General features: G+C 39.4%; 2 protein-coding genes across 3 annotated transcripts; one reads left to right on the forward strand and one right to left on the reverse strand.

Moving 5' to 3' along the window:
• Positions 1-9: 9 nt before the first annotated feature.
• Positions 10-4,421, forward strand: bora (bora aurora kinase A activator). Of its 2 annotated transcripts, XM_085296561.1 has the most exons (13): positions 10-149; positions 413-567; positions 664-770; positions 924-969; positions 1,068-1,146; positions 1,275-1,319; positions 1,418-1,474; positions 1,575-1,843; positions 2,155-2,317; positions 2,765-3,202; positions 3,293-3,327; positions 3,424-3,555; positions 3,865-4,421. In XM_085296561.1, the coding sequence occupies exons 2-13, from the start codon at positions 418-420 to the stop codon at positions 3,883-3,885; spliced, it is 1,542 nt and encodes a 513-aa protein (XP_085152687.1). In that variant the 5' UTR covers positions 10-149; positions 413-417; the 3' UTR covers positions 3,886-4,421. The 2 variants fall into 2 exon arrangements, with proteins under 2 accessions (XP_085152687.1, XP_085152686.1); XM_085296560.1 differs by having other exon boundaries at positions 2,765-3,327.
• On the reverse strand, positions 4,391-12,295 carry dis3 (DIS3 exosome endoribonuclease and 3'-5' exoribonuclease). Its single transcript, XM_085296558.1, has 21 exons — positions 11,774-12,295; positions 10,798-10,955; positions 10,395-10,591; positions 10,198-10,271; positions 9,896-10,063; positions 9,558-9,719; positions 9,261-9,374; positions 8,971-9,108; positions 8,646-8,792; positions 8,395-8,511; positions 8,204-8,305; positions 7,346-7,410; positions 7,155-7,239; positions 6,870-6,997; positions 6,685-6,771; positions 6,395-6,551; positions 5,910-6,124; positions 5,597-5,765; positions 5,363-5,521; positions 5,142-5,264; positions 4,391-5,000 (listed from the first exon to the last, which is right to left on the reverse strand). The coding sequence occupies exons 1-21, from the start codon at positions 11,990-11,992 to the stop codon at positions 4,932-4,934; spliced, it is 2,853 nt and encodes a 950-aa protein (XP_085152684.1). The 5' UTR covers positions 11,993-12,295; the 3' UTR covers positions 4,391-4,931.
• Between the last annotated feature and the right edge of the window lie 20 nt (positions 12,296-12,315).

A 12,315-nucleotide genomic window follows, 5' to 3' on the forward strand; every position in this document is an offset into this window, starting at 1 on the left:
TTGGTTACGCGAGCTTCCTGCGACGATTCTATTGGCTAGCCTGCCTTGTGGGCGAAATTAAAAAAACGTTTGAACTGGTCTCTCTGCTGATTGTTTGCTGCTGGCTTTTCAATGAATATTGCTGTTAGAGTTCCGGCTCGTTCACAATTGTAAGTACCAACAGTTGTAAGGCAAACGTTATCTAGTTCTTGCGTAAATGTATAAATAACTTAGGGGTGAAGTGAAATGTGTGAAGCTAAATCCTCTTTTTAAAAGCTGCTTCCTTCGAAGGTTTGTTAACGCTATAGAAACAGAGGAAGTAATGTAGCCAACGTACTAGAGGTAGAACAAAACGGAAAATCTTACAACGAAATAATTTTAGTGTCTTTGGATTGTCATTTATCGTCATCCCGACTTGGATATTTCTTGTCAGCTAAAATGGGGGACCATGCTCAGATCCAGATCACTCCAGAGACTCCAGGCAGGCCCTCCATTAGAAACCCCTTTGAAAGTCCAAACGACTATCACCATCTTCGCGAACCGCTGGTGCCAAGTCCATCTGTATTTAAGTCCCTACCTTGTAAAGCTGTAAGTTTTAAATTTACTTCATATCATCTACTCAACTCATTTACTCATGAGTGGATGTAGTCTCTTAATAATTTTAGACTTGTTTAATTTACCCAGACTCCACCTAAGTTTAACTGGTCTATTGATGAAATGGCCAGTCTCCTACCAGTGCACATAGACCCAGAGGAAATTCAGCGGCAATCTTTTTACCTCAGTCAGACAAGGTAAGTGATGTAATACGGCTGACACTGTGACAAATGTGAAATTCTTTGAGGAAGATCTGCATTGTTTTATCTTGTGATTTTAATACCTCCTCTATGTATTAAACCTGGGGAGCTTATTAAAGACTCTATCAAAGTGAGTGGTCTTTCTTTTAGGACGGATTTGGACATTGAGGAAAAACGTCAGAATGCTATTGAGCAGGTAACCAAATGTCATCTTTGCTAATGATACAGACTTTAGTGTACCCAGAATTTATAGATTCCCTTTGTACTGATGTCATTATCCTGTCTCCAATAAAGTTTTTCACCAAAGGAATAATTGTCCCTTCCCCCTGGGCTGCACCAGAGACCCGTAAAGTCCCTCAGATTTCTAAGAATAGTAAGTTGTCTTATCGTTTATGTTACTTCTTAATTCTTGTAGGTTTTGTATTTGTATTTATTCTGTTTTTATCCATAGATTTCTGTTAAACTCTGGTTTTGTAAAAACTTTTATTTTTAATGTTGAAGGTTCAATGTCTGCAATGATTGCAGAGGAGCCAGAAAAAATTTCAGGTCGGTTACTTTTTTTTTTTTTTAACCTGTTTTGCCTTTTTTTTTTCTTTTACCTACTTTTTATATATATACATAACTTTGTGTGTTTTGATCTACAGTTGGATGTCAGACAACCCTTACATTGCCTTTGGCTTTTGATTTGGAGAAAGTTCTAGGTAAACCTTGACTAAACACCAACAGGATCATAGTGAGAAAAAGAAAATCAAACAATCTGCTGTCAAGTCACTGTTTTTTGTTTTTGTTTTTTCCTCACAGGGGAATATTACCGTTATGAAGAGGTGTGTGATCCAGTGCAGGAGAGTCTGAGCAGCTCCTCCTTGCGACGAAAACTATTCCTTGATGGCCAAAATAGTTATAGTGGCTCAGACAGCTCGAGCCCTCCAAGTCCAGAGAGAGGCAATGCCGGTCAGGAAAAGCCATCTCCCAAGAGAGGAGACTGCATTGAAGGTTCTGAGGGAGAAGCTGTATCTGCTATCTTTTCCTCCCCTTCGGCCTGTGGTGTGTCAGCTCCGACGCCTTCTACAGTGAGTAGAGGAGTGTAGAGATTTCATATACACAACCGTTACCCAAACGATTTATTTTAGGCATAAAATTCAAGAGAAAAAATGCATCTAGAGATCATATTTTGCTCAACGAATAATTTTAATAACAGGAAAATGAACATTGACACTGTTAGCCTTCACCCAGGCTTACATTAAATAGTTGCTGTTGATTTGTTTTTGTGTTTTTGCTGCCTTAAAGGATTGTGAGCCTACACAGGTTTTTATCTTCTTTGTTAAGCAGTTTACACGTAATGAAATGTGCTATATAAATAAAATTTCTATTGCTATTTTAGGGTCAGTTCTCTTCGAGTCCCATCCAGCACGGACGCTTCCGGGATTGTAGCCTTGGCAGCATCGACAGTCCTCTCTTCCGTGATAGGTCCTCTCCTGCTGGCCTCATCTCCCCCACAATTTCTCCTATTGTTGCACATGCAGAATGCACACCTGTTGGCTCAGGTACACAGTTGTAACTAAAACACTAGTTACACTTTGTAACTAAAATTTTAATATCCAAACAAATCAAAATTGGAGAAATATTGGCTAAGGCTACATCCACACTGACACGGTTTTGTATTTAGTGTGTCTGTGTGTGTCAACAGTTTTCATCCAGCTAGTAGTTTTAAATCTTCCTCTATAATACATAATCCTTTGAGTATGGTGGTGATGCCTCCATGTGTTTAGTTGGTGATATTATAAAATGCAGAATAAGTTGCATTGCAGCAAGAAGAACACCTATAATTTGGTCTTTACATTAAATTAGCAACTGGTAATCGAGGCAGATGTGTCTTTATCTTCTGAATGGGGTCGTGCTTCAGGAATGTTATGATCCAATAAAGAATATGTGACTGAGAAGACAAAATGTTGGTAAAAAGGCAAGTAATTGTTACTGTGTTCTTTCTTTAGCTGAGAGAAACCAGCCTAGCTGTTTGACCCCACGTGGTGCCCCCTTGGATATAGTCGCTTCCTGCAGTGAGAGTCCATTTGTTGAGGGTTGCTCTCCCATTCGTAGCTGCTCCCCACACCAGCTCCATTGCCACAATGAACCCCAGCGCATTTCTCGACCCAGGCCCAGACCTAGAGGCCGCTGCTGGGCTTCCCCTCCCCTCATCTCACCGATCCTCAACCCTAAGCTCCCAGACAATGAGGTGGCTGAAGAACACCTCCCCTCTGCCACTCGCTCTTCTTTCCCCTCTATGGAATTAGATTCATCATCACCCCTGACACAAGACTCTCACCCCACCAACACTGAGAGGGTTGGCGTGGACCCAATGGAACCTGTGAAAATGGAGGAAGGCAAGGAGACAGAAATTGAACCGAGGCTCGAGTATGAGGAGGACGAAGGTGTGGGGCCTTCCGAGCAGCTGACCAGCTCTCGCATGGTTAATGCATCAGCAACAGAAAACTCTCATATGTTTGTGTCTCTCCTGGCAGAGGGAAGCAGCATACGCTACGATTCTAGCATGCAGGTTTGTAAAAAGAGCTTAATCCCAGCAAGGATAATTTCATATTGATGTTTTGGGTAACAGAATATTTCTGATTGACTGCTTTTTGCACGTGTTCAGGTGGACAGCGGTTATAACACTACCTCAGCAGTCAGTCTTATTGATGGCACCAACAAAGACTGTGACAAAGAATTCTTCAGTTCACACATGGCAGAAGACGCCTTCCAAGTCACTCGACACACTAAAGTAAAGGTACTGACTTTACACACAATCACAAGAATGTGGATATTCGAGTTTGTGCCTTTAGATCTAATTGTTCCTAAAACTATTAGTTATTATCCGCATTAAGTTTTGATGCTTTAAAAAAAAAAAAAATTGCTTCTTTCATCCATTGTTTAATAAAATTTAAGCAACTCTTCACTAAGAAAAACTCAAGATTAGACACTTTAAACAATGACCACATGTTCGTGTAACAGAAAACCCTGAAGTGTGCTCTAGTGTGTACATTGTATATCCTTACTTTCTTTTTCTTTCATTAAAACTAAGTTTCTTCTCTTTCAGGTGTTTTTTCCTCACCACTGAGGCAACTGATAGATGGATTGAAAGGGATTCTTCTTCTAGTGAAAGCATGTGCTTAATATGTTGCAATCAAATATAACAAGGTTTACACTATGTCTAAAGCATTTATGGTAAATATGTTTGGTTAGACTGAATTGTGTTAACTGTTAAATGAGGTATGAATACAACCATGGGGTTTCACAAGTTACCTGACTGGAAGCAGTTTCTTTAATCACAGGTTATCAAAGGGAAGTCTAATCCACAGACAGGTGTACTTTTGAAACCAGCATAAAACTATCAAGTCTGCATTCAACTTGCACAACGATAACCTTCCTGAAAGCTGTATTGATCCTAGCACCATTTTTGTTGTTTGGGGAGGTTTGTTTTCTTTTCATTTGGTGTTGGATGTACGTTGACTTTCTGGCGACATCAGATCTGAGCTGTATTTATGATTTTTATAAAACTTTTTTTATCATGTTGTTTTGATACTGAGTTGTTTTATATCACAGTCTGATGCACTGAATAATGTCACTAATGAATTAAAAGCTGACTGAGCCATTTCTTCGCTCTGTTTCTAATAGTTAAATTCAGTTTCTGGATTATTGTCACATTAAGTTGCGTTCAAGTTTGGTTTTTTTGACTGGCTTCAGGACACGTTGTTTTACGGACCTCTGCACAGGGTGTTTATTTGCTAATGATTTAAATCAACCCAAGGAATAAAAGTAAAACAAAACTGTAAACGGTGAAATCTTCCAATATTTTGGCTTATGACTCCATTCAAATCATGTTTGAAAATAATTCTGAGAAGTACATCAAAAACAATTATTTTAATAAAAAAAAATTTTTTTTAATGACTATCATTAAAATACCTTTAATATATAAGACAGCTTACTCTTCCAACAAATGTTTTAAATCATAAGAGCAAAATTTTACTCATTAGAAAAGAGATTTTTTTTTTTTTTTTTTTTTTTTTTAAAGCAAAATAAAACAACTAAACTTTATCAATACATCAAACAGTCCAAGCTGGAACATCATGTGGTTTAGGTGAAAACCGAGAGCTCCTTCCTGGGTCAGTGGTCCAATTTTTGTTTCTTGGCTGGTCTTTCGGTATCTGGGGCTGAGACACTCACACCAGGGATCTAAAATAAAACAAACTTTTATTTCTAGGGAAAAAACGAGCACATTTTCTTATCATGGTTGACTGAAATCTGTATCTTAATAGTATTCAATTTATTCTGAATACTTTTAACTGTTAAAAGTTCAGTTTTGGTCTTTCTTACCACTGGTTCAATCAAAGCCATGCGGATCTTCTGGTGCTGAATATTGGAGTCATCTAGGCTGATGGTGACCTTCACCTTGTCGAATATGTGGAACTTGTGCTGTTCTACAGACAGAGTGGGACCCTACACACGTGCAAAAAAACAAAAACCATGTTAAACCTTACTGACTTTCTATGCATAGCTGACTGCTTTTAAATTTAAAAAGAGAAAGGTGTTTATACCTCTTCCTCAAACACAATGTTTGGGGAAACCTTGTCTTTTGAGTCAAAGAACACAGTTCCCTCCAAGCCAAACTTTGGGATGAGTACGATGATTGCGTTCTTCCTCACAAACAGAACGAATCCTTCTTCATTAAGTATTCCTCGGCTCTTAAAAAACAACTGCAGGAAAAAAGGGGTTTTAATATGAAGCAAAGACAGCCAGTTCACACAGTTCAGATGCTGATATGCGTTTACCTGTGTGTGGAAGGCCACAGAAGCCCGCTGTGCATACTGAGACATTTTGTGTCTGTAGTTGAGGTTATTGCAGAGAGCTGACTGTTTATGCTTGTCCATTAAATCTGGGTAGGTGGTGTCTGCACCTATAGCCACTGCCAGCAGTCGGTGCACGATGATATCAGCGTACCTGACCACAAGATAAAAACCATGAAACCGGATGACAAAAGAGTATATTAACAACTGATCCATAATCAATTGTGAACATCTCTTTGTTAGAAAAGCCTGACGTACACATATTTTGCCAAGATGTGTAGAACATCTGTTTTCATACCTCCTGATAGGGGACGTGAAGTGCGTATAAATGGGCGAGGCGAGACCATAATGATGGAAATCGCTGTCCATGCCAGAACAAAAATAGACGGCTTGCATCATGCAGCGAGTGGCCAGGATGCGCAGCAGCGTGTTAAAGTATGGGAATCCATCCACTTTGGCTGCATCAAGCGAGTCAGCCAGTGCCTTTGCTGAATCTGTGTGGATCTTGACCTCCTGATGGGAGTTGGAAACAAAAATGTTGACACATTAAAATATTTTTCCTATTAAAAACGTAACCATATTTACTAGTTTTTCTACTTAATGTACTGCTGTGATTCAACTAGAAGCAGAGACTTATGCAGTTGCTTTCCAATGTGAGAGAAACCCACAAAACTATTTCAAATTAAAAATGCTCTTAGTCAGGATCTTGAATTAAAGCTGCTTTACTGACACAATGTTCTTCTTTCATAGCAGGAACTCACATGACTGTTTTCCTTTGCTCACCTTAGACTTTGCAGCTTTGATTAGGATGTCATAGTTAGACGGAGGTGGTGCTGGGTGTTTCCTCAGCAGAGCGCACTCTGAGAATTCATCGTAAATCTTCTGAGCAACTGAAATATTGGCCAGCAACATGAACTCTTCGACCATTGAGTTTGTCTCCCTAATGAACAGGAGATGATTTTATTTACACTCATTAAAAACACAGCATGACTCATACGCTGAAAAATATGAAGACAAAGAGGCTTCTGCAGAGAAATGGATTCTGCAGAGTGCTCCTTTTCAAAGTTACCTACATGAGTTCTTTGGTCTGAAGATCAATGGGGTCGTGAGTTTCACTGTCCATGTGAAAACGGACCTCTAAAGAGGACAGTGTCAGTGCCCTAAATGATATCAAAATGAGATTCATGTGAATTACAACAAGTCTAAATATCCAGCTTTTTGCCTTTGTTTTTTACTATTCTTTCACTTTGGTCTTTACCCTTTCTCTATCCTCTGCCTCTTGAGGATTTTAGCTAGTTTGTTCAGACCCCGTAGGCTTTTTGTTATATCGTCATTCTTGTTGGTGTCATCAATCCTCATCTGGGCCTCAGCATAGGTCAAAGATGCCTGGACCAAAACAAAGAAAATCATCAATAATAGTAATAATAAACCTTACTCAGAAACAAAATTATTGCATAAAATCTAACACAAAATGGTAACATTAAAAAAAAGGTATAAATTTAAAAAACAAAATGCTAACTGTCCGTGTGTGTTGGCACGATACCTTGGAGTTAATAACACTTTTTGTGAATCGAGTCTTTAGAATTTCAGCCTTGTGGTTTATTTCCCAGATACACGAAAAGGCGAGTCTGGTGAAAGCAAATAAAAGAACCAGAATTAGACACAAACAGTCTAAGTACATTCATTTTATTCATTTAATGTGAAAAGGCCGCGTGTATGTGTTTGTGTCACTACCTGTCCACATTGGACCGCAGAGAACAAAGATTGGAGCTGAGCAGTTCAGGAACCATGTCTATCCTCTGCGAGATAAAAAATTAAACACACTGTTAAAAATCAAACATGATCAGATGATTTCAATAAAATACAAATAAGAAGAAATTTGCTCATTTGCTTCTACTATTAGAGCCATTTCTAAGTGAAAGGGCCCTAATAAGCTTGTTTTCACAGTTTCCTGCAGTGTTGAGAAAAACACAGCACAGTGCAATGCAAGCATGAAGACCGGAGAGCAATCGCACAATCAAACTTTGAAATCAGCACGGTATTACGTACATTCGGTGTGACACATATTTATGTGACCAATAAAAATAGACCAAAAATGCAGAGTGACAGGGAGCAGGAGCTACATTCGACTTGGTAAAACAAAATCTGTGCACATGGAACGGATGAATGGAGGTCTGCAGGGATTTGGACTGGATTTTATGGATGAAAAAGGTGATGTATTATGGCATGTTCTGTGAGAAGTTCCAGTTGCACTACTAAATGTTATAAAATACTGACAAAAGCCAGCCCAGTCCCTTTGAGATCAACGCACTCTAAGATTTCTCCTGCACTGATAAAACTGCATCGCATTAGCTGACTTTTGTGACAAAACATTGAGATCGAAGAGGTTAAGGTGCTACAGAGAAAGTATATTTCACTTCTACTTCCTCCCAAAGTAAAAGAGTTTAACTTCAGTCCTAAATTGTTTCACCTGACTAATTAAAATAGTTGTCAGCAGAGTGCTTCCTTTTTCTCTTCTGTGGTACTGCTGTTGATATCGTGGTTTAAAACGCATCAATGAAGGATGCGAACATGCGAGGTGGACTTTCTTACTTTGCCACACAGGTACACTGTGGTGCCACGGTTGGCTGCCTCTTTGTCTAGAGCGTTGCCAGGTCTGATGAAGTGGCTGACATCAGCAATGTGGACGCCCACCTGTTGCAAACGAACATGGATAGTACATCAAAAGACTCGCATATACAGTTTTACAGACACAAGTACTTTTACTAATAGTGTATTTGTACCTCGAGGTTTCCATTTTCCAGCTCTCTACAGTGCAGAGCATCGTCTATATCTGTGCATCCTGGAGGGTCCACACTGCAAACTGTCAGAGGCCTCAGGTCCTCCCTTTTCATCATGTCCTGCACCACATACATTTACATTCATTTATGCACAATTGTATATGTGCATGCTGTCAAATTATAGGTTGATGGACCAACTGATGACTTAAATAATATACCTGTGCTCCATTTATCTTAAGGAAAAAAAATGTTACCTCTGGTGTGATGGCCCACGGCATCTTAGGGAGGAAACTGAGTACTGCCTGGGAGAAAGCCTGATGAGGGACATCATGCTCCAGTAGCAGCACCTCCTCTTCTGTGTCCTTCTCCCCTGCACCTCCCAAACTGCGTACAAAATGACCCTAAATAACAAAAATAACAATAATAAAATAGAATGTTTCCATGGACAAATTGGTATTCCTTGAATTTTATATTTTCCTGTAAATGTTGTGCTAATTTTTTATATTAAACTTAACATAGAAATGGTAAGTAGATATGCAGGTTCCAATTATTTGACAGTCTGAAGAGATTCCAACTCACATTTGGATATCTGGAGTCTTTGGGCCAGCCATCAATGGCCACCATGATCCTCTGGCCTGACAGTGTGGATGCCTGCCGCGTTTCAATGCGGATGCGTGGGATACGGCGGTCTGCTGGGGTGAAAAGATGCCGAGTGGACTGAAAGAACAGGAAAAGAATAGGGATTGTCAGTGCTGACAATAAGAGGAAGCACAAAACTATCTGTAACTACTAAGTTGTATTAATTTACGTCAAAGACGCATATCAATTTTGAGGAATGTTCCATATATTATTGAGCAGCTTTAACGTACCTCTTTGATTTGGGAAACATTCAGCATGCCACAGAATGGCCTCCAGTTTCTTTTGATGATCCCCACCACCTTGCCAGTGGGCTTCCTCGCTGCCTCGACTGCAGCTGTTCTCAACTGCTCAAACAACAAGGAGATTATTAATAACACTCTAAGACACCTTTATACATTCAAACATCTACACCAATACTTATTTTAAATTATATTCCAACTAAATTATAAGAAATAAAAAAAGCAAACAACTCAACTATAAGCAAATATACAGATTTATCTAATACCATCTTCTTCCATAAAACTTACTTTCCCCTCCTCTTCTTCAGCATCCTCATCATCCTTTGCGGTGCCTTCATCCTGAAGGACAACTGAGGACGGTGCCACCCACTCACTTCGCGGCAAAAGCTGCACAGCAACCACATCCTGATGCACTGCTCTGTTGAGGTTCTGAAGACCCTGGATGAGAACCTGTGAACAAATAAAAGGACCGTAGAGAGCTTTCAGCATGCTTTCACGATTATTTGCACAGAAAATTACAAACTTAGACTGTTCGACATGATCAACAGAACTATATATTCACAGACAGATGTACATGCACACAAACACACACACACACACACACACACACACACACACACACACACCTCTGTGCTGTCTTCTCCCTCTCCCTGGACAAACACAGTTGCCTCCAAATAGTTGTCTCTGCTGGCCCTAAAGGTGCCTTGGAGGAAGGAGCTACTTTTAATTCCTGTTTGGATTCTGGATAGGGGAAGGTGCTCTGGAAATAACACTTTACTGCTAGTAATTTCATTCTGATGGAGGAGAGACAAAGAATACCAAAAAAAAAGAGGTTAGGTTAAAAAGAAAATGAGATATGTAAACAGGAGAAACAGATTCAAGTTCAGGTACAGACACCTGACTTTTGTATGTAACAATTTTAGCTTACCTTGTCATCACTGGACAAGGCCAGGCGATCCACAAGCTCAGGGTTTGCTATCAGACTCTTGACATATTCTTCACCTATAAAAAAATTTAAAAAGTATTCTTATTACAAACTGTTAAAGCTGATGTCATTTAAAATTAGATTAAATTTAAAAGAACATAGTTAGAAGGTCTTTTCTTGCTGAAAATGTGATACATTACATTTGTACACCAGCAGGCCGTTGTCCTGTGCTTTCTGCTTGTTCCCTTGATCATTGGTGAGGAGGACCACCTTGAGACCATCTGTGTCAGACTCAAATGTCTTCAGGTGCTGGCTGTACCATTTGACTGCTACACGAATTGCCCGGTCATTTCGGTCATTGGCACTCTCCCCTGGTTCACGTTCAATGAATGTATCTCTGGAAGAGCAGGAATTATAAGGATGGATAAAATAAGGTATCGAGCTTCAAAGTAAAATACAGTTTCATGCCTTTTTAAAGTGATCTGATACCATGAAGAAGAAAAAGATCTTTCTACTTATTACTTTTGTGTGTGTTTATTTTTGACAATACTGTGAAATTTGGATGTCATTATGATGTTAAAAATGCCAACAGTGTTTCTCTACCTGTGGTGTTCATTGGTAAAAGTGTAGAAGCGTTTTTCTTTCTCGTGTATAATGTCCTTCAGGCGTTTGTAGACGGGTGCACTGCGGTGGCGCACCTCCTGCAGTACAGTTTGAAGGATAATCACATTGCAAATCACAGGATCTTCCAGTATATCGATCTGCAGGACAAAGTGTACACAAAGTGTTAGGGAATCAGGTGCAATGCTTAAAAGGAATCTTTCACCTAAATTGATGTCAGATATCTGTTCCAACTGGTTAATAATAACTGGCCAAAAAACACTTTCTGAATATGGTCAGTCTTTTTTCTTGAATAATAGGCAAACAGTCACTACTGATCACTACTCAAGTCAGTAAAAACAAAAACAAAAACCCCCAACTTTTATTAAATTTGTATTGAATCTGTAATTGTTACTATATGTGCTGATCTCTCTGTTAGGTCACTTTTGAAAAAGATATATAGGTGTGTAAAAAGGAAAATATTGACATTGGCCAGAAAAAGTGTTATTTGTCAATAACATAAGTTTAATGGCCCCAGTTTGTGCTTTTTGTGTCTTCTTCTTGTGACTACTCCCCTTTAGGGCCCCCCAAAGCAGATCATCTCACCCTATCCTAGAACTGTCTGTTACATCCTTTGCAAGTCTTCCTTAATTCAATCCATGAAACTGCTCTGGCATATTCTCTTTTGTTGCTGCCTCGCCTCTCTAACTTTGTATGCAAACTGCTTAACCTGAACTGTCCTACTAATGTACTCGTTTCTAATCCTGTCCATTCTGGTCACTCGCATCTTCTACTATCTACTACCTCGAGCACAGCCATGATTTGTGCTTCTTCTATAGTATACTGTACTTTTAGGGGCATCATCGCAGTACTTGAGTCACAAACTTGCACTATGTGCCTAGGGAAGAGAAGTCAAAGCTTACACGTTTAGAATACCATATTCAATTGTTTGAAGAAATTTGATGTCACTTTTTACTACCTGATGAAGCACCACATTGGTGTCAGGGACCAGATAATGTGGATAGGAGCAGAGACTGCTCTCCATACACGCGTCTTTCTGCAGCACCGTGGACTCCTGTTTGCATTCAGTGCAAACTTCACTCCCGCACCAAATATCATCCCTCAGATAATGCTCACGCACTACCTTCATCACCCCACCCGACCGGGTCTTCTTAACGAAGGTTTTAGACTTCAACATAATGACGATAATAAACCGAAAACAGATAAAATTCAGATGTTTTCTGCTACCAACTGATGGTAAGCCTTCAACTCCCCATGTGTAAACTACCTCTTTGGCCCGACAAAACTTTCCAAAGGTTTTGAGAAAAACGCTGCGTCTAACTTTACGCGTTTTTGATCGTTTATATTCCCATTTATAATCTTCTGCATTTAGAAATCATGTCGAATAAGAAGCATGTTATGTCGAAAAACACAAAAGTATTTTTCAGCATTGTGTAAAATATTATACATGTTAAAAGTTAGTTTTGGCTGGCCATCTAATTGTTTGTTGAAAACAAATTC

This window comes from Mchenga conophoros, linkage group LG13 (assembly GCF_057382185.1).
Source record: "Mchenga conophoros isolate Kocher_MC1m ecotype Shallow Benthic linkage group LG13, M_conophoros_male_GT1.1, whole genome shotgun sequence".
NCBI classification, from domain to species: domain Eukaryota; kingdom Metazoa; phylum Chordata; class Actinopteri; order Cichliformes; family Cichlidae; genus Mchenga; species Mchenga conophoros.